The 22,665-nt window shown below is 37.6% G+C and overlaps 2 protein-coding genes across 6 annotated transcripts in view; one reads left to right on the top strand and one right to left on the bottom strand.

Moving 5' to 3' along the window:
* APPL2 (adaptor protein, phosphotyrosine interacting with PH domain and leucine zipper 2) overlaps positions 1 to 11,194 on the top strand; it is a 52,755-nt gene extending 41,561 nt beyond the window's left edge. For 2 of the 3 annotated variants that reach the window (XM_060113262.1, XM_060113264.1), the window contains 7 exons: positions 1,166 to 1,324; positions 1,487 to 1,539; positions 3,174 to 3,348; positions 7,527 to 7,563; positions 7,782 to 7,922; positions 8,723 to 8,770; positions 10,054 to 11,194. In XM_060113262.1, the coding sequence (XP_059969245.1) occupies positions 1,166 to 1,324; positions 1,487 to 1,539; positions 3,174 to 3,348; positions 7,527 to 7,563; positions 7,782 to 7,922; positions 8,723 to 8,770; positions 10,054 to 10,188 (748 nt within the window). In that variant the 3' untranslated portion in view covers positions 10,189 to 11,194. The remainder of the gene's footprint in view (positions 1 to 1,165; positions 1,325 to 1,486; positions 1,540 to 3,173; positions 3,349 to 7,526; positions 7,564 to 7,781; positions 7,923 to 8,722; positions 8,771 to 10,053) is intronic. The other variant, XM_060113263.1, reaches the window with a different exon arrangement.
* WASHC4 (WASH complex subunit 4) overlaps positions 3,023 to 22,665 on the bottom strand; it is a 71,173-nt gene continuing 51,530 nt past the window's right edge. The window contains exons 33-34 of one of the 3 annotated variants that reach the window (XM_060113261.1): positions 21,661 to 21,736; positions 3,023 to 3,419 (exon numbers count right to left, since the gene is read on the bottom strand). In XM_060113261.1, coding sequence (XP_059969244.1) covers positions 21,669 to 21,736 — 68 coding nt within the window. In that variant the 3' untranslated portion in view covers positions 3,023 to 3,419; positions 21,661 to 21,668. Of the gene's footprint in view, positions 3,420 to 19,053; positions 21,737 to 22,665 lie in introns of those variants that run through there. The other 2 variants (XM_060113260.1, XM_060113259.1) reach the window with 2 other exon arrangements.

Raw genomic sequence — 22,665 nt, forward strand, 5'->3', positions numbered from 1 at the left:
ATACAGCCTATTTAGTTATTGACATACTTGAGAAATGTGCAATACTGATATACAAAACATCAAATGAATGGAAAGATGTTGAGAGTCTTCTTATGGTTCAAGCAGTGTAAGAAATCAAAATACTTTTACATGATTTGCCCCTCAAAGGTTTTTACACTCTAGCTGGGGAGAAAAGATTATAAGCGTGAAAGGTTAAATTACGGCATTCTGACACTGGAAGAGAAGAAACATGGAGGCACATGATGAATTACTACAGACCGTGCTCTACTTTTACGTGCCACAGTCTCAAAACAGTCCATGTGGGCACAGTGCTAAGCTCAGGAGGCACACAGAGATCCAAGACTGTCCTCGGGGCTTACTGGGAAGAACCACAGGACTTCAGAGGAAGCAGAGGACCAGGCTGGCCTGAAAGGCGATGCGTGGATGAGTGGCGATTCGAGCTGGTGTCTGAAGTGCAGGAGAGAGTGAGTGAACAGCAGACCTGCGATGGAGTTGGAAATGAGAAGCACGTGGCTGTTGGGTGTCGCTCTAGTGGAGGACGCATTAAGGGAGGGGAGAGGGAGACCTTCAGGAGAAAGGACAGCCAGGTGGTTGAATGCTAGGCCAAGGTGTATTATTCATTCAGCTAGCGTTTTTGAGTGCCTACTACGTACCAAGTAATAAATATGATTTAGCTATGTAGCTCCTGCCCTCAAAAACCTGTCTCAAAGGGAGAAAGACACAAACAGGAAATTAACAGGTAATATAATAAGCAGTCTTAACAATGCAGAATGCTGTGCACCAGAACAAGCTATAGGTAATGTGGAGATCTGAGGGATTTTAACCATGGACATGAATGACATTTTACGAAGATTTATTGGTAGAGTGGGTTAAATCTTCTCCCTTATCTACTTGTAAAAGTTACATCAGCATTCAACAAGTATTCATTTGATTGTAAAAGCTTAAGGTTAAAAGGGATTAAAAAAAATTTTTTTTTTTTTTTTTTTCTTTTTGCGGTATGCGGGCCTCTCACTGTTGTGGCCTCTCCCGTTGCGGAGCACAGGCTCCGGATGCGCAGGCCCAGCGGCCATGGCTCACGGGCCCAGCCGCTCCGCGGCATATGGGATCCTCCCAGACCGGGGCACGAACCCGTAAAAAAATTTTTTTTTCCTATTTTGTACTCCAGCCAGAACATGAAAAGTTCAGAGGTGGAAAATGACAAGATTGTTCCCAAAGCAGCAGTCATTATACCTGAAGCTGAACAACTAATTGCACCTGGAACACCTATTCAGTTTGACATTGTACTTCCTGCTACAGAATTCCTTGATCAGAACAGAGGGAGCAGGTATGGGCTAAGGGGGGTTATCTCTGGGAGAACTGAAAATAAATTTAATGTCTCATGTCCCTACCCACCTCCAGAGACGATCACCTTCTGACTTAGAGTTCAAGTGTCACGTGTCCCTTTAGCTGAAACTGTCAGGATGTTTGACTCTGGCTATTCCCCTAGGCGTATCAACCCTTTTGGTGAAACTGAGGATGAGACATTTCCAGAAACAGAAGGTAAGTGGCTAGTTCTGTGTACTTATTCTTTCCCCGGCACAAAATGACCAGGGCCATTGAAATAAGATGGGAAGTCACGTTCTAAAGAGCTTTGACTTGAAATATGAATTGAAATTATGATCCACAGATGTGTGTTCTCTGTGCAAACTCACTAGGACACATGCAGTTAGGACCATCCTGGGATAAACACTAAGGGGAGGCTGACGGATTTCCTGCAGTTGTCGTACCATCAGCCACATCCATACCCTTTTTGTAGCTCCTGCAGAGAAATGCTGCCAAATCTAAATCTGCTATAACATTACTGCAAAACAAAGTCCAAGAGGATAAAATCTGGGTGAGTCACAGACATGCTATGTCATTTTAGAAAACCAAAAACACAAATAACTCATTCTTAAATTTGAAGATGACATGAAAAAAAAAGTTAATTTGTTCAGATTCTGATTTTTGTTTGATTTACGTTCTTACAAGGTACATAAGAACACACTCAGTAGAGCTGACCATAACCTGCTACTCCAAAGAGCTACACTTCCCAGCCGAGGCAATTTAGAAGTGTTGGCAAGACCTCATTTTAACACAGCCTCTCCTTGACTGAAGCCTGAGAATGTCATTAGAATGAAATGCCACTTATTTAAATTTAAAAGTAGGACTTGAGAACTGGCATTCCTTACAGCTTTAGGTAAAAAAAAAGAAAAAATGATGTTAATAGGCTCTGCATCAAATCTGACTCTCTGCTTATATCTAGCTGACTTCTCACACAGTCCAGTTTAACTGTCTACACAAAAATCTTTCTAACTTATAAAAACTAGCTTCATATGGGAGTAACCATTTATAACGTATCAGTTATATTTTCCTAATAAGTTTTTTTAACCCTTGTTTTTTAGGGGCAAGGATACTCATAGGGAGGACAAGTGAAGAAAAAGTAGGCTTCTTAGTTTCAAATGGTGGATAAGTGAATTACTGTTCTTACAGAAAAAAAAAAAGATCTTTTAAACCTCCTTCATGATCTGCCAGTTGCGGCTGCTGCTATTCAGTTTGTCAGGTTATGTGCCATTATCAAGCCAATACTGTCCGCTTATTAGCATCAGATAAGCTCATAGTTCTGCAATCTCTGTTGGTTTATGGAACGTCATCCCTGCCCTTCAGTAATAAATGATGTGCATGGATTGAATGAAACCCAGCATCAGGTCTTATCTTCTTCAAATACATTTTTTTCTATAAGAGGACTTTATCAGCGGGCCAAAGTAATGAATGAATTTTCTATTGTCTAGTGGAAAAGCTCTTATTTTCAGAGAAAAGGTAAGATGCATATACTGCCACTTACATGTAGTCAACCTAGAGTTCATGCTAGAAGGATGTTCACGTGGTTTCATTTTATAGATGAAGAAAAAGAGGTGCTTTTCTAGTCTAATGAATAGTTCCAAACAGACAAAATATGGACAATAGGAGATTCAGAGCTTTGGCAATTTGTGGCTTATATAAAAGCAGAGTATTCAGAAGTTTTGGTAGAAAGCCCTCCAGAAAGCAAGGCAAACCCGAGGTCTTCAGCCTGTTCTCAGACCAGCACATGTGCCTCTGGTATGCGCGTCGACAGGCAGGAAGTGAAATGATCCTGAGCAGAAAATGCTCTCTTGCAGATTCTCTTTTGCAACAGATGTTTATAGTTCGGTTTTTGGGATCAATGGCAGTTAAAACAGACAACACTACTGAAGTGATTTACGAAGCGATGAGACAAGTATTGGCTGCTCGGGCTATTCATAACATCTTCCGTATGACAGAATCCCATCTGATGGTCACCAGTCAAGCTCTGAGGTACATTCAGTTTCATTTTCAGATTTTCTTACAACTTCGACTGATTCCCCTTTGAAAGCACGTTTAACCATCTAGAATATTCATAGTAGAATTGTTTGATTAGATTAAGTAAAGATGCTACTCATGTTTCTGCTCTGTTTTTTACATTTTGGTTTTATAAGATACATTGGCTATGGCTTCCCTGGTGGCGCAGTGGTTGAGAGTCCGCCTGCCGATGCAGGGGACATGGGTTCGTGCCCCGGTCCAGGAAGATCCCACGTGCCGCGGAGCGGCTGGGCCCGTGAGCCATGGCCGCTGAGCCTGCACGTCTGGAGCCTGTGCTCCGCAACGGGAGAGGCCACAGCAGTGAGAGGCCCGGGTACCACAAAAAAAAAAAAAAAAAAAACATTGGCTAGAAGAAGTTCCCTTAAAGACAAGAGCTGATATTTTTAGCAATTGGTATCTTTAGTGGTGAATGAATTCTACCCTGTTGGGCGTAAAGATGCCATCACTTGAGAGTTACTCTCCGTATCTCAGAGCTTGCAAGTGGAAGGGTTTTTGTTTTTTCTCTTCATCTCTGAGAGTACTATTTATAAAAATTAAAAACTATGAAAACAGAACATGAGCCTGCCTAAGATAACTAGACCACTACAAGGAAAATCTGATTAATATTTGTTGGGCTGAAAATAAAGAAGCCAAGTCATGTTAACTACATGATTTGTGGTTTCAAGTAATAAGATCCGTATGAATGATGGCAAACGACAGTCAAGCTGTGGCTGCCATGGGCATTAAGGCCTGCGCTGTACAATACTGTAGCTACATGTAACACTTGAAACTAACTCATCTGAATTGAGAAGTGTTTTAAGTGTAAAACACATACCAAACATTTTAGATCTCAGACTATCCCCCCCAAAAAAGAATGCAAAATAATTTTTAAATTAATAATACGCCTAGCTGGTAATATTTTCAATGTATTAAAGTGTATTAATTTCAGCTGTTTTCACTTTTTTTGATGTGGCTGCTAGAAATTTTTAAATTACATACGAGGCTTACACTAAATTTCTGTGGGACAGCAGCAGTGCTTCAGAGCCTTATTCCTGACCTTGGCATTTATCAGCTGTATGAACTTGAGCAAGTTACTTAACCTTTGTGCCTCGGTTTCTTCAGCTATAAAATGAAAACAACCATATCCACACCCCATAGTATTGTCACGAGGAATAAATGAGTTAATTCACGTAAAACATTTACAGCTGTGATGGGCACATAGAAAGTACTCAGTAAATGGTAGTTTCAAAAAAGTTAATTAGCACTTCGGCAAAAGTCAGAATATAGTTTCTTCCATTTATTAAAATCAGTCCTTTTCATTTGTTATAAACCTTCTACTGAGAATGAGGTTCTTATGAATAAAACCTTATATTTATTTAAAGATTTTCTCCAAGTGTGTCCTGGACCTTTCATAGGCATTGAAAGCTTTCATAAGCTACAAAGCTTATGATAATCTTTCTTATAATCACCACCAAAAAGATCAGAGTAAATGTATGTAAAAGCAACGTGAAAAACCGTAGTACATCAAGTAACACTATCCCCAAAAGTGCAAAGACAACCCACAGAATGGGAGAAAACATCTGCAAATCATTTATCTAATAAAGGTATAGTATCCAGAATATATAAAGAACTCTCACAAATCAACAAAGAAAAAACCCAGTTAAGAAATGGATGAAACCCAGTTAAGAAATGGAAGAATGTCTACTTGAGTTGACATTCCTCCAAAGATATATAATTGGCCAACAAGCACATGAAAAGATGCTCAGTGTCATAAGTCACTAGGGCAATGCAAATCAAATTCAGAACCACTTCACACCCACTAGGATGGCTATGGATTTTTTTTTTTTTTTAAGAAAGTAACAGGTGTTAGCAAGGATGTGGAGAAATTGGAACCCATTGCTTGTGAGCATATAACATTGTTCAGCCACTGTGGGAAATAATCTGGCAGTTCCTCTATAACTTAAACATAGAATTCCATTCGTGGGTAGATACCCAAAAGAATTGAAAACAAGTGTTCATATAATAGTACTATTCGCAATAGCTAAAAGGTAGAAATAATCCAAATGTCCATCAAAAGATGAATAGATAAACAAAATGTGGTATATACATACAGTGGGATATTATTCAGCCTTAAAAAGGAATGAAGTACTGGTACATATTACAACATGGATGAGCCTTTAAAACATTATGCTAATTGAAAGACAGACACAAAAAGCCACATACTGTATGATCATTTATATGAAATATCTAGAATAGGCAAATCTATAGAGACAAAGCAGATTAGTGAGAAGCTGCCAAAAGGTGAGAAGAAAGAATGGGAAGTGACTGCTTTAACAGGTATGGAGTTTCCTTTTGAGGTGCTGAAGATGTTCTGGAACTAGATAGTGGTGATGGTTGTACAATGTTGTGATGTGTTAAATATCAGTAATGGTAAATTTTACCATACACATCCTTGTATGGGAATTCATGTTTTGAGACAATTTAGAAGTCACACAGAAAATCCGATCTTAAGCAAATCCAAAATCCAGGTTACCTGATGTAGACAGCAAACTTAAAAGTTACTCACAAAATATGATATGAATGGTTTAAATCTTTATTTATAGAAAAATTTTACAAAATATTTAAAGTTATCCCAACTTGAGGGAAATTGTTGATGATATAAATTTTAAAAATCATTAAATTCATATTCATTAATAGGGACATAAATAAAAATTTATTTATTTAGCTTTGTAGCTTAAAATTCCATACAAATTTTCTCATTTTCTTAACCACCTCTTTGAAATATGGAGGTTCTTATCCCAATTTTACAAAGCAGTTGAGAGAAATCAGGGTGACTTACACAAGATCATAAAGTAGCCAGGTTGGAATTCAGTTTTAAGCCCTCTGATTATAAACACCATGCTTTAACAAGTATAACGGCATACCTTTCAAATTGTAACCATTTGGGGGGGGACAGCTTTATTGAGATATAACTTACATACTGTACAGTTCGCCCCTTTAGAGTGTTTTTTAGTATATTCAGATTTGTGCAGCCATCACCACGAACAGTTTTAGAACATTTTCATCATCCCCCCAAAGAAAACCCATACCTGTTAGTAGTCATTCCCTTCTCCCCTGCAACCTGCTCAGCCCTAGCCACTAATCTTGCTGTTTCTGTAGATTTGCCTATTCTGGACATTTCATATAAACAGAATTATAACCATCTTTTTTTTTTTTTTCTTTTTTTGCGGTCCGCGGGCCTCTCACTGTTGTGGCCTCTCCCGTTCTGGAGCACAGGCTCCGGACGCGCAGGCTCAGCGGCCATGGCTCACGGGCCCAGCCGCTCCGCAGCATGTGGGATCTTCTCAGACCGGGGCACGAACCCGTGTCCCCTGCATTGGCAGGTGGACTCTCAACCACTGCGCCACCAGGGAAGCCCATAACCATCTTAACAGATTTTTTGCTTTCACTTACGAAACTTACAGCAAATCAATAATAATTTATATACATAATACCATGTGTTAGAAAGTAGAAATATATATATCTATATATAAAATATCTATATATTTATCTATATATAAAATAACAGTAAATTCTCTAATGCAGTTAATTTTCTCAGAGACACTGATGATGCTTAAAATGTTGTTAAAGAATTTATCTAGAATACCTTCTTAAAGTTACTCCTCCTACACCCAAACTGATAGGGAATAGTTTTGTTAAAATCCCTTCACTGTTGTCTCACCTCTACCCCATGTTTAAAAAAAAAAATTGTTAAACTTAGAAGTATCCATTTATCCAGTACTTTAAGGGAAACAGACTGATAGTAAGTGCTGAGGTGGAGGCTGTACGGAATAAGATCCACACACTAATTTTCTAGAGAATTATAATGCAGCCTTTTTGGATAAGCACTAAAATACTGTGAAATTCTCTATTTGCTATAATCTTCCATTAAAGATACCCTGAGGTTTAACTACACAGGTTCAACAAAGGCAGAAATCATGGCACATGCTCCCTTTGGATCGTCACATGGAGCAATCTCACCTCGCCCTCAACTAGGTCTTATATTTTCATATTTCGAGGGGTTTTGTGTGATTTTATTCTGAACTTGTACAAACTCATCTAAGGATATAATTTTATCCAACATTTGTGACACAGTGAATCTCTTAAAATTTCAGGTTGATAGATCCTCAGACTCAAGTAACAAGGGCCAATGTAAGTACCCTCATGCATGCTAATTTTAGTGATTACTCCTTAATTCACCTTTGTAGCCACCTGAAACACGAAGTAGGCACTTAGTAAATTTTATTTGCCAAATTAAATGTCACTAATAAGTGCACTTTTTTCATGACTTTTGCCATGGAGAATGATCTTGTCTGTTTTTTAATTCCAGTTTGTTGTGTGATATTAGGTCTATTCCTATTTTTTTCTAGTTTGAACTCACTAGTGTCACCCAGTTTGCTGCTCATCAAGAAAACAAGAGACTGGTTGGCTTTGTGGTCCGCATGCCCGAATCCACAGGCGGAGAGTCCCTGAGCACATATGTTTTTGAAAGCAACTCAGAAGGCGAAAAGGTCTTGTTATTTTCTTCATCTTAGGATTCCATAATATTTCAGCCCAAAGATACTTTTTAAAGGGTTATTTTACACAGCCCCCCTGGATATTTAGTTGACTGTTCTTCAGGTCCCCATTGAGTAGTTTAGATAATAATACCTCCTAGTAAGGCCCCACTGAAGGAAAACTGGAGTATAATTTCCTTATGGAAAATACATATCAACCAAAATAGAGTGAATGAAGTTTAATGGTGAAATATAAGTGTTTAGTAGAGCTATCAGGAAATGTTTAAAGCAGTTCCCCTCAAATTTATTCTTTTTTAAAAAATTAAAGCAAAAGTTACAATGGAGAAAATCTATTCTCAGAGAGCAAACCAAGGAAGCAGATGTCAGGAAAGTACATATAAACTGTTCTTTTCTTTAGTATGAAAAACTGCATTCACTACTTAGAATTGATCAAAATGAATCAACCCTTCTTTCAGGAAGTATCTGTTTACCACTGTGTATGAACGTGCAGTGGTTAAATATGGTTAAGAGAGAAAGGAAAAAGGTATCCCAGTAAGAACTTTAATCGATTTAATACCTTCAGTTTTCCCTTAACCTGGATATTCTTTGTACGCACAAACCGGCAACAGGAGGCCAGGACAGGTGGATGCTAGTGTTCAGAGCCCTGTGTGATGAGTCTCCTACAGCCAGGCCCTCTGTCCCCAAGCTGACGTGAGCAGACAGTGACGTCGTTGTACTCTCATAATCCCATTTCTTTCTGAAATTCTTTATCCTTTTCTGCCTTTGCCAAACACTACTTTTCTTGTCTTTTGCAGATATGTTATGCTATTAATTTGGGAAAAGAAATCATTGAGGTTCAGAAGGTAAGGTGCATTTTAGTGCTGGTTTAACAACAACTCAAAGGGTATCTTTACACTTAGATTTCTCTCAAAAAGAGAAATGATGCTCACTAGGCAGGGTGGCCAGGTTTGGGATCTCCTTTTAGGCTTCTAACAACCGGGCATTTTTGATCAGCTAGTTCCATGGTCACTGGTAACACGTAGAGTTCTTAGGAAGTATCACTGCTGCACCTCCTACTGTTTTATCAATTTTTTTGTTGCTATTGTTGTTGGCTAGATTTCCTTTCTTTCAAATGAAGCTGGTACAAACCTCAGCATCTACCATGCGCTCTAAGGCCTTCTTCCTCAGAGCGGTCACAGGCCCAGCAACACTGAGACGTTACCTGGACGTTTATTGGAAATGAAGACTCTCAGACCTGTCTATCAGCAGTTTGCAATCTTTCATTTACCCAACTAATTTTTGAGATTAAATTTTGTATAAGAAAAACCCTGGAATTAAAGCAGTGAACAGGGGGCCTCTGGTTCAGCACTGTCCAGAAGAACTTTCTGCAGTAATGGAAAAGATCTATTTAATATGCAGATTGAAATGTGGCTAGTGTGACGAACTGGATTTTAAATGTTTAATTAATGTAAATAGTAACGTGTATTGAATTGCTAGTGGGTATCATGCTTGTGCAATTCTAATCTATCAGGGAGGGGCAGACAGATCAAGGACTAAGACCAACATAATGAAAAAATGGCAAGCCCTGCAAGTTTGTTATTTTATGGTGTAGATCAGAGTTGCCAAACTTTCTGTAAAGGGCCAGATAATAAACCTTTCTCAGCTTACTATCTCTGTTGCCAACTACTCAACTCTGCTGTTGTTAACACAAAAGCTGCCATAGTATGTAAATGAATTGGCATGGCTATGTTCCAGTAAAACTTCATTTATAAAAACAGGTGGTGAGCCAAATGGCCACAGTTTGCCAACTCCTGGTATAGAGTAAAAGGAAAAAAAGGAGTTTAAAGACAAAGAAAGGTCAAAGTTGTGAGGGAAGTTCCTCTCTGGACTCTTTCCAGAAAGATGATTCTGAGTTGGCTATGTAAATGATATTTTGACTGAGAGGTAGAAACTTGGCCTAGTTTCTGGAGGAAGTAATTCAACTGAGGGTTTCTTTAGAGATTCAAGGAGACCCACCTGAAGGCGCACACAGACGAGTCAGAAGGAATGAGGCTAGATTACAGAACATAATGACAGCCAAGCCAAAGGGGTTTTAAGTGCATTTTAAGCATTTTCTTTTCTCCTTCTTAAACTCCCATAACTTCAGGATCCAGAAGCACTGGCTCAATTAATGCTGTCCATACCACTAACCAATGATGGAAAATATGTACTGTTAAACGATCAACCAGATGACAATGATGGAAGTCCAAGTGAAAATAGAGGTGCAGAATCTGAAGCATAACCTTCTTGCGCCTTTGGGTGAAGAGCACCCAGGAAGGAGAGCTACCTCCTTAAGGGTTTTCAACTTCTCTAATACATACAGGCACACCACTTGGTTTCAGAATGCTGACAGCCGCTTGTGGAACGTACTATTGATGCCTTGATACTGAGACTTGGGAGGGAAACAGTAAGAAATGGTTGACAACATACCCATCTACAAATGTTATTTTAGGTGCTTTGGGTAAGTCCTTTTCTTAGATCGCATTGTTCAGTGCTCAGAATGAAAGCTATGGAAAAAACGCATTGTTCACTTTATTTCAGTGTCATCTCTTTTCAGTTTCCAGTATCTTTTCAAAAAATGGTAAAAGCCTAGATTTATAATTTGATAAACACTAAATATTTCTTATTAATATAATCTATTTTTGTATTTTACTTAATGAGCTTTAAGTGCCTGTCATTCTGAAAATTGTATATTTATAATCTCGTTTGTCTCATAATTGGACCTAACAGCATTAATTTGTGCAGTTAGGTGATGAGCCCTGTGCATTAAGACTCGAGCACTAGCAGATGCAGGTCTAGTTTTGGTAATTGTTCAAACATCATGCAATAAAAAGACAAGCAGATGAGTACCACAAAAGATGTTTAGTTTTACAGTGGAACCTTAATGAACCAGCATTCAGAAGTTCATGGTCCTTTAGATACTGTTTTTAGGGGTGGATCACCATGGACAGGGTGCAGCTCTACCAATTCCTGTTTCTTCTGAGCCAGACCCTCCTTAAAGAAGGGACCAATTAACTTTAAAACTCACCTGAAGCACAACTGGCCATGGGGCTTGGTATAAAAGTTCCTATTTCCACCCTGAACATGTCTGGTTCCAGGCATCCCAGCCCACTAGGAAACAAGTATAATGACCTTTAGTTGGTACAGTATGTTTAATTATAACGAAGTTCACCAGAAATATCACTTTCTTTGTAATAAATTAACCTAGCAATAAAAGCTAGCAAATAAAAACTATCTGTTTCTTTTGCTTTCTGTGGTTATTTTCTAGAACATCCCTGAAAAAAAACTAAAGTTGGTTCTGTAGCTTTAACAGTTAATTCCCAAAAGAAAACCAGGACATCACAATGAAATCACAGCACAGGGGATGTACTATGCAACATGAGTGGAATAACGTGATCTCAATGTTTTAAAAGGTGCTGCTCTTAAAATGGTGGATTAATAAAATAACTTTTGCAACTCAAAATTAGGATAAAGGGTTTAACTGAGGAATCCACTTCTATAATGTATGTACCGTCAGAGACACAGTGAGCTAGTCAAAACAGTATGAAATTATACACCATAAAATCTTCAGTTCAGTGTTTGTTAACTAATGTCTTATACATTTCTATATCGTAATCATAGCAGATCAGTAAGTTCTGACAGGCTTCAAGAGCCACAGTCCCCTTAATTCTTGCTTAGAATTGTTCGGGATGGGAGAACAACATTGTTAGAAACTACAATCCGTTTAATTAAAATTTTAATAATGTGTGGCCTATGGAAAACAAGAAGACTAAACAAACAGAGCTACCATATGATCCAGCAATCCCACTCCTGGGTATATATCTGGAAAAGATGGAAACTAATTTTAAAAGATACATGCAGCCAGCACTATTTACAACAGCCAAGACACGGAAACAACCCAGGTGCCATCAACAGACAACTGGCTTAAAAAGATATGATATGCATATGTATAAATACACACACACAAACGGAGCTGGAGGAATCAGGCTCCCTGACTTCAGACTATACTACAAAGCTACAGTAATCAAGACAGTGTGGTACTGGCACAAAAACAGAAAGATCAATGGAACAGGATAGAAAGCCCAGAGATAAACCCACGCACATATGGTCAACTTATCTTTGATAAAGGAGGCAGGAATGTACAGTGGAGAAAGGACAGCCTCTTCAATAAGTGGTGCTGGGAAAACTGGACAGGGACATGTAAAAGTATGAGATTAGATCATTCCCTAACACCATACACAAAAATAAGCTCAAAATGGATTAAAGACCTAAATGTAAGGCCAGACACTATCAAACTCTTAGAGGAAAACATAGGCAGAACACTCTATGACAAAAATCACAGCAAGATCCTTTTGGACCCACCTCCTAGAGAAATGGAAATAAAAACAAAAATAAACAAATGGGACTTAATGAAACTTCAAAGCTTTTGCACAGCAAAGGAAACCATAAACAAGACCAAAAGACAACCCTCAGAATGGGAGAAAATATTTGCAAATGAAGCAACTGACAAAGGATTAATCTCCAAAATTTATAAGCAGCTCATGCAGCTCAATAGCAAAAAAATAAACAACCCAATCCAAAAATGGGCAGAAGACTTAAATAGGCATTTCTCCAAAGATATACAGACTGCCAACAAACACATGAAAGAATGCTCAACATCATTAATCATTAGAGAAATGCAAATCAAAACTACAATGAGATATCATCTCACACCAGTCAGAATGGCCATCATCAAGAAATCTAGAAAAAATAAATGCTGGAGAGGGTGTGGAGAAAAGGGAACACTCTTGCACTGCTGGTGGGAATGTGAATTGGTACAGCCACTATGGAGAACAGTATGGAGGTTCCTTAAAAAACTACAAATAGAACTACCATACGACCCAGCAATCCCACTACTAGGCATATACCCTGAGAAAACCATAATTCAAAAAGAGACATGTACCAAAATGTTCATTGCAGCTCTATTCACAATAGCCAGGATATGGAAGCAACCTAAGTGTCCATCATCGGATGAATGGATAAAGAAGATGTGGCACATATATACAATGGAATATTACTCAGCCATAAAAAGAAACGAAACTGAGCTATTTGTAATGAGGTGGATAGACCTAGAGTCTGCCATAAAGAGTGAAGTAAGCCAGAAAGAGAAAGACAAATACCGTATGCTAACACATATATATGGAATTTAAGAAAAAAAGTCATGAAGAACCTAGGGGTAAAACGGGAATAAAGACACAGACCTACTTGAGAATGGACTTGAGGATATGGGGAGTGGGAAGGGTAAGCTGTGACAAAGCGAGAGAGAGGCATGGACGTATATATACACTACCAAACGTAAGGTAGATAGATAGTAGGAAGCAGCCGCAGAGCACAGGGAGATCAGCTCGGTGCTTTGTGACCGCCTGGAGGGGTGGGATGGGGAGGGTGGGAGGGAGGGAGATGCATGAGGGAAGGGATGTGGGAACAGATGTATATGTATGACTGATTCACTTTGTTATAAAGCAGAAACTAATACAATTTAAAAAAATACACACAAACACACACAATGGAATACTATTTGGCCATAAAGAATGAAATATTGGCATTTGCAGCAACATGGATGGACCCTGATGATATTATACTTAGTGAAGTCAGAGAAAGACAAATATCATATGGTATCACTTATATGTAGAATCTAAAAAATAATATAAATAAATCTATAAACAGAAAAAGACTAAGACAAGAAAACAAACTTTACCAAAGGGGAAGGCAGGGTGGGGTAGATAAATTAGGAATATGGGAATAACAAATACTAATATATATATAACTACTAAATGTAAAATAGATAAGCAGCAGGGATTTACTGTATAGCACAGGGAACTATATTCAATATCTTGTAATAACCTATAATGGAAAATAATTTTAAAAAATATTGATATATATAAATGAATCACTTTGCTGTACACCTGAAACTAGCACAATATTGTAAATCGACTGAAAAAAAACAAAACAGTGTGGCTTAACTAAGCCACAAAGCCTGCAAATCATGAAAAACCAAAAGACTGAAATCCAATACATTAAAACTAACTTCACAATAAAACACAGAATGAAAACACAAAATTAAATGAGCATATTCAGCAAGCACATATGACCAACAAAAATTAGTATCCAGAATATACAAAATATTCCTACAATTAGTAAGAAAAAGATAAATTGAAAAAAAATAGAAGTCATGAAGGCATTTCATAGAATAAAAAATAAAAAGGGCTCTTAGAAATATGTTCAATCATATAAAAATCAAGGAAATGCAAATTAAAACGACACAGATACCGACTACAGACTGCAGAAATTAAGCTGCTGGTCAGGATGGAACAATGAGGAGTACTCTCACCTGCTGCTGGGATGGGAGAACAGTTCAACATTCTCTCCAAGGAACCTGCAGGTACACCTGGCCCTACCACCTAGGAGATTCACTTGTGACACACTGCAGAAACTCAACACACGTACCCAGAGACGTGTACAATGACGATTACACCAGCACTATTCATAGTATCCCAAATTTGGAAATAACCCAAATCTTACCTACAGACTAAATATCTGTGTATTCATGTAACACAATATGAGAGAAATAAAGCTAAATAAACTATATGGCTACATGCATCAACACTGATGAGTTTTAAAAATGACAATGAATTAAAGTCAGAATACCTTTATATTAACTTTACAAAAACATGCAAAACACCATCATATTGTTTTTAAAAATATAGATGGTTGTAACCCCAAAGAAAAGCCCAGTGCACTGTGGTTTCCTCTGCCGTGGAAAGCGGAGCCAAGACCTGAGGAGGAATCATGGGAGCACCTAAGGTGGTAGCAATAAGCTCTTAACCTACCTGGTGGCTACACAAGCATTCTATTTTCATTCACTAAACATACATATTATATACTCTTGTACATACATCATTATCTTTTAATACAAATTTTAAGTTTAGAAAGAGTGGGTGACTTTCAACTTAACTGAAATGTGTTAATGCACATTAAGGCCCTCTGAAAATAAGTGCCATGTAAATGAAAGGTGGGAGGGTGGAAAATGAGATTTTTTTTTGAAGATTTAAGCATGCGTTTTATTTTTAATGGATCTTTCTTTGTTGGAGTATAATTGCTTCACTATACTGTTAGTTTCTGTTGCACAACAAAGCGCATCAGCCATATGCACACACATCCCCCATCTCCTCCCTCAAGCCTCCCTCCCACCCTCCCTATCCCACCCCTCTAGGTCATCACAAAGCACCGAGCTGACGTCCCTGTGCTATGAACCAGCTTCCCGCTAGCCATTCATTTTCCGTTTGGTAGTGTATGTCTGTCAGTGCTACCCTCTCACTTTGTCCCAGCTTCCCCTTCCCCCTCCCCATGTCCTCAAGTCCATTCTCTAGGTCTACCTCTTTATTCCTGTCCTGCCCTTAGGTTCTTCATGACTTTTTTTTTTTTAGATTCCATATATATGTGTTAGCACACGGTATTTGTTTTTCTTTCTGACTGACTTCACTCTGTATAGACTCTAGGTCCATCCACCTCACTACAAATAACTCAATTTCGTTTCTTTTTATGGCTGAGTAATATTCCATTGTATATATGTGCCACATCTTCTTTATCCATTCATCTGTTGGTGGACATTTAGGTGGTTTCCATGTCCTGGCTATTATAAATAGTGCTGCATGAACATTGTGGTACATGTCTCTTTTTCAATTATGGTTTTCTCAGGGTGTAAGCCCAGTAGTGGGATTGCTGGGTCATATGGTAGTTCTATTTCTAGTTTTTTTTAAGGAATCTCCATACTGTTTTCCATAGTGGCTGTATCAACTTACATTCCCACCAACAGTGCAGGAGGGTTCCCTTTTCACCCACCCTTTCCAGCGTTTATTGTTTCTAGATTTTTTTATAATGGCCATTCTGACTGGCATGAGGTAATACCTCATTGTAGTTTTGATTTGCATTTCACTAGTAATAAGTGATGTTGCGCATCTATTCATGTGCCTCTTGGCCATCTGTGTGTCTTCCTTGGTGAAATGTCTATTTAGGTCTTCCGCCCATTTTTTAACTGGATTGTTTGGTTTTTTGATATTGAGCTCCATGAGCTCTTTGTATATTTTGGAGATTAATCCTTTGTCTATTGTTTCATTTGCAAACATTTTCTCCTATTCTAAGGATTGTGTTTTTGTCTTGTTTATGGTTTCTTTTGCTGTGCAAAAGCTTTTTTTTTTTTTTTTTTTTTTTCTTTTTGCGGTATGCGGGCCTCTCACTGTCGTGGCCTCTCCCGTTGCGGAGCACAGGCTCCGGACGTGCAGGCTCAGCGGCCATGGCTCACGGGCCCAGCCGCTCCGCGGCATGTGGGATCCTCCCAGATCGGGGCACGAACCCGTATCCCCTGCATCGGCAGGCGGACTCTCAACCACTGCGCCACCAGGGAGGCCCTGTGCAAAAGCTTTTAAGTGCCATTTGTTTTTATCTCCATTACTCTAGGAGGTGGATCAAAAAAGATCTTGCTGCAATTTATGTCAAAGAGTGTTCTTCCTATGCTTTCCTCTAAGAGCTTTATAGTGTTCTGGTCTTATATTTAAGTCTTTAATCCATTTGGAATTTACTTTTGTGTATGGTGTTAGGGAGTGTTCTAATTTCATTCTTTTACATGTAGCTGTCCAGTTTTCCCAGCACCACTTATTGAAGAGGGTGTCTTTTCTCCATTGTATATTCTTGCCTCCTTTGTTGTAAATTAGGTGCCCATATGTGTGTGGGTTTATCTCTGGGCTTTCTATCCTGTACCATTGATCTATGTTTCTGGTTTTGTGCCAGTACCATACTGTCTTGATTACTGTAGCTTTGCGGTATAGTTTGAAGTCAGGGAGCCTGATTCGTCCAACTTCGTTTTTCTTTCACAAGATTGCTCTGGCTATTTGGGGTGTCTTTTGTGTTTCCATACGAATTGGAAATTTTTTTGTTCTAATTCTGTGAAGAATGCCATTGGTAGTCTGATAGGGATTGCATTGAATCTGTAGATTGCTTTGGGTAGTATAGTCACTTTCACAATATTGATTCTTCCAATCCAAGAACATGGTATATTTCTCCATCTGTTTATGTCATCTTTGATTTCTTTCATCAGCGTTTTATAGTTTTCTGAGTACAAGTCTTCTGCCTCCTTAGGAAGGTTTATTCCTAGGTATTTTATTCTTTTTGTTGCAATGGTAAATGGGAGTGTTTCCTTAATTTCTCTTTGATTTTTCGTTGTTGGTGTATAGGAATGCCAGATTTCTGTGCGTTAATTTTGTATGCTGCAACCTTACCAAATTCATTTATTAGTTCTAGTAGTTTTCTGGTGGCATCTTTAGGATTGTCTATGTATGGTATCATGTCATGTGCAAACAGTGACAATTCTTCTTTTCCAATTTGTATTCCTTTTATTTTTTTCTTCTCTGATTGCTGTGGCTAGGGACTTCCAAACCTATGTTGAATAAGAGGGCGAGAGTGGACATCCTTGTCTTGTTCCTGATCTTAGTGGACATGCTTCCTCCAGTTTTTCACCACTGAATATGATGCTTGCTGTGGGTTTGTCATATATGGCCTTTATTATGTTTAGGTTCCCTCTTTGCCCATTTTCTGGAGAGTTTTTATCATAAATGGGTGTTGAATTTTGTCAAAAGCTTTTTCTGCATCTATTGAGATGATCATATGGGTTTTATTCCTTCAATTTGTTAATACGGTGTATCACATTGACTGATTTGCGTATATTGAAGAATCCTTGCATCCCTGGGATAAATAAGCTAGCCTCACCCATTTTCATTTCCCAGCATTGCCTTTGGTTGTTTAGCCACCTGTCAGAACTACCATTAGGGAAGAGCAGGACCTGCCTTACATTGTCAACACTTAGCTGAGCCATTTAAAAAGAAATAGTTTTTATGAGACCAACTCAAATACAGACAGTTTATCTTCAAACTTCAACAGCTAATAATGATATGCCAAGTGTATTTGTGCTGGTAAGAGCACTCATAATAATAGCTAAAATTTATAGTAGTTAAGTTTCCTAATAAAGTGCTTTATACAAATTAAATCCTCAAACAATCTATGAGCTATATTATTACACCATTTTATGCCTGAGGAAATGAAGCACAGAAAGGTTAAGTAACCTTGTAAGCAGCAAATCAGGATTCAAATCACAGTCTGGCTCCAGAATCTACGCTTCTAACCACTATGTGCTATATTACTAGCACACAGAGAAAACCAGAGACAAAGCAATCTCCAAATGCTTCTCTCAATACATTAATCTTTGACAATTATTCTGATATTCAGTAATTACATCAACTTAAAAGTGCATCTTTAATGCCTTATTACCTTTTGTACACATTCTGAAATGATTACTGTAATACTAATTTTATATAGTTGGTGCTTCTGGGTACAGAAGTGCTAACTTTTTTTCCCTCACGTTAATAACAATGAGGGCATTACCAAAGAATGTATCAATACACACAGATCTTACCTACATTACAGAATGTACAGTCCTTAAAGGTGATCCCCGAATTAAGACATCAGATCTGCACTGATTGGGAGATAAATTTCATCTACTTTCCTGAGTATGTCTCCACTGATAGGAACAACCGGTGCTATCCGATAAACTAGGTGGTAAAGAAGAACCAAACTATTACAATAGAGGGAAATATCCATATACTTGTCCAAATCGACCTTTCATACAGTATATAAGAACTTTTTGTATAAACCAAACTCTCCTTTTGCTATCACCATCTCTGAGTTCACTGCATAGTCCTATGACTTCACGTAATCTCTATAGACCCACTTATTCTGGATTCCTTTTTTAAAACTGAAGTCTTTGACAACCTGTTAAATTGTTCTAACATCAAAAACCTGTAGCATTAAATCTCTCTTAAGAAAAGGTATACCAACAGTCTGAAACTTCTGCACCTTAAGCTGGAAGAAGAACTAAAATTATTAAAATTGGTTAAAGTCTACCTTTTACGTTTGGCCAATCCAACATAAAAGAGGAACGTGACAATGTATGTGATGGTATTGTCTCATCTTTCCCACAGCCTTACAAACTTTCCTCCTCAGAAGAGAAGGAGCAGCAATCAGACTTTCTGAGCAAGAACATTTTCTCCAGCATAGTATTTAAAAGGCTCTCCTTTATTATGATTGTTTCAGTTCAAGTCATGACTGCAAATGGCACTACAGCATTGCAAACTAATGATCCCTTCCCAGGATTAAGATTTAAAATTAAACATTCATGTGGGTTCTTTTATTTGAAAATAGCAAGCAATAGAAAGATTAAGAATATAAAAAGGAAAGAAAACAAAAAGTCCACCTGGGATACACAAAGAAGAGCCAGTACCAGTTTTATACTTGAAATTTTGCCTGTGTGCACGGAAGTATTTTTTTAAAGAGATTCCACACACTATTAGATCAAAGGGAACTCCAAAAAGATCAATATTAAGAACTACTGGTTTAAGACATTCAATTTTGAACATAAACATCCAGAGGAAGTAAATTTTTGAAATTATATTTATTAATGTTCTATTATATCAATGCATATTGTATTCTCTTAGAAGTGGGGAAGAGGAAAGCCCCACTTAATGGAGATAAACTTGCCATCTTTGATAAAATTTAATTAGAACGGACAATGTTATGGTTAGTCCTTAATTCCTGAGAATTTGAACATTAAGTTTTCTGTGAGTTTACAACAAAGGCTCACACTGATTTTTAAACTGCAGTATGTCTGAAAAAAATGAGAAGATTAACATCAATACATTAGCAAGGAAAACCGTCATCTAAATGTCTACATCAACTTAGGTGTAGAACACTGAAGCCCTGTTGCTCTGCACTGTTAACAGCACTTAAATATGCTTCATCGTTTCAGAGATTTGACTTCAAATAAGTAAACTTATTATACCTCATCCAGACTGCAGTGACATTATTTTGAACTAAAGGCAAAATAATAATCTGTCACATTTTTCTCAGTTGTAGGTATCCATGGAGTCAGCATGTGAACTCTATCTAATATTGATAAAATAATTGACATGTGTGGGGATAATGACAGAGACATCTGATTCTCTTCTATTTAGAATTTCTATCTCTATTAAAGGAGATGATTTTAGGGAAGTTAGAGAAGAAAAACAGAAAAAACAATACTGTTGCTATGAAATGGTGACCAATTTGATATAATCAAATGCAAGATCATTAATATAAACATTTACAATAATGAAAATATAAATTATTAATTATGCAGCATGCTTTAGGGCCATTTCTACAGTTAGTACATATTACAAATATTAAATGCCTTTAATCCATCCATTGTACATAACTCTGTAAGTCATGTTTACATAATAAACAAAAAACACTTCCTACCTATTCTGTTTCTTCTGAATTTTAACAGTGAAAGTGTTATCTTGAGCTGGGAAAGTTACCCTGACTGTGATCAATGAATACAGACAGGGCATTGTACACCTGTTCCAAAAGCCGGAAATCAAACGTTAGAATTACTTGCAGGATTTACCCAAAGAAATGCTTAATAGGCAAGTGCAATGGAAAAATCAAGTATTTCCTAAAATGATGTTAGTATCACACATAAAGTTTTAAACTTTTTTGTTTTCACTGTAAAGGTAACATTGTATTATATTAAAAGATTATAGGCCATGATTAACCATTTAAATGATATAATCTTTACAAAAATAAAGCTAATAGCTTGCCAGGAACTAAATTTACTCAAAATCTTTCTGTACCTTTTAAATCAGTAAGTGGTTTAGTTTATTAGAACTTTATTCTCACAGTGGTAATTTTTTAAAAGCCTGCACAGTGCTTTATCTGATTTCTTAGATTATACTTGGTTTAAAGAAAAAGTCTGCCCAAACCATCATCAAGACTTCAGTTCAACCTAATGTAGAAGAAACCTGAGTTTGGATGTAGAAATAAGAATTCATTCCATTTTCTCTGCTATCATAATGCCTTCAGCCAATAGTAAAGCTTCAAGCAGGACTCTATGGCTTTATCTGTATTTTCTTCCCCCTTGAGTATTAAGTAAATCTTAAATTTAAAGCAGTTTTTGGAGGTTAAATGTTCTCAAAGCAATGTAAACTAGTTATAAAATGTCTCACCACAGACAGCAGCAGCTCTTGTGAGCCACATGAAATTAACAATGAATCAGTTCACACTGTACAAAAAGGTTACATAACACTTGTGCCTCACCTCTAGTATCAAAACCATCTTCATATATCCCTTTTATAAGAATATTGATATGTATGCTTCATGAATCTCAGGCTCAATTCCTTTTGTTTAAACATTACTGGCTGTATATAGTATATGCACTGAATTCCCAATGACTGAGACAAATATGGATCAAAGACCTATACAAATACAAATTATAAACATTCATGTAGATTACAAGAGGTCTGAGGTGGCAGTTTAGGAATTTAAGTTAACCCTTCTAAAACTTCATTTCAAATAACTGTTCCCAGGCACATCTAGCCAAAGTCCAGACAGAAATGTGATTTTAAAATCTCATTCTCAACCTTTGAAAAGTAGAGCCTTCGGAAGAAGAATGGACTTAACTTTAGAGCACTGCCTTAGAGAGCTGCAGCATCTAAATATTTCCCCGAGATGTGACCCAGGAAACACTTGGTTATTAGCTTATTAACATCCATTTCATATACAATTCTGATGATTTCATAGGGGCAACGCATACCATCAGTATCATTTGACAACAGGATCTGCAGACACAGTGCTGTCGGACAGGTCTCCATTGCTTGTTTTAGTCTCTTCTGGAAGCATGAGTGAAAATAATGGACATATTTATGTTCATTTTAAAAAGTGAATTAAGGAAAAAAAATTAAGAAGGACTAAAAAAACAAAATTAAGGACTATATTGCTAAATTTCAAATTAAGAAAATGCTACATCCACCAAATGTTTCTCTAATATCACAAATTATATGTAGTTTATTTACCTTAATTTTTTAGAAATCTAGGCTAAATATTGCAAATATAATTGTTTTGACTGGTTTGTAATAGTGGTGTAGAATTGTGAGACAGCCAAACTGCATCTGAGGTGGGTTTCACACTGCACATTCCCCTAGCTGAGCCAAGAAACTGTAGTGCTATTACTGATAGAAACATGGTTACAAATTCACATATAAAACTGTCCAGGATGAATAACTTTCCAACTGTATTTACACTTTTTTTTTTTTTCTTTTCTTTTTGCGGTATGCGGGCCTCTCACTGTTGTGGCCTCTCCCGTTGCGGAGCACAGGCTCCGGATGCGCAGGCCCAGCGGCCATGGCTCACGGGCCCAGCCGCTCCGCGGCATATGGGATCCTCCCAGACCGGGGCACGAACCCGTATCCCCTGCATCGGCAGGCGGACTCTTAATCACTGCGCCACCAGGGAGGCCCTACACTTTATTTTTAAATGCAGGTTTTTATTATGACTGTGATAAAATGAATTTCTGCCTTTTGTGCAGAATGTCATATATATATATATACACATATATATACATATATATACACTTCATTAACAGAGAAAAACTATTTAATGTTTTCAGCAACTTTGACAACATCTCTGAGCAAACTTCAGCTAAAATAGAGTCCTAAAACAGAACCACCACCCAGCATCAGGCACGTGGGTGACATATATTACCCAAAACCCTAGACAGCTCCTTAAGAACAGCAGTCCAAAGCAAGGAGCTCCACTGAGA

This window comes from Mesoplodon densirostris, chromosome 11, assembly GCF_025265405.1.
Source record: "Mesoplodon densirostris isolate mMesDen1 chromosome 11, mMesDen1 primary haplotype, whole genome shotgun sequence".
Classification (NCBI taxonomy): domain Eukaryota; kingdom Metazoa; phylum Chordata; class Mammalia; order Artiodactyla; family Ziphiidae; genus Mesoplodon; species Mesoplodon densirostris.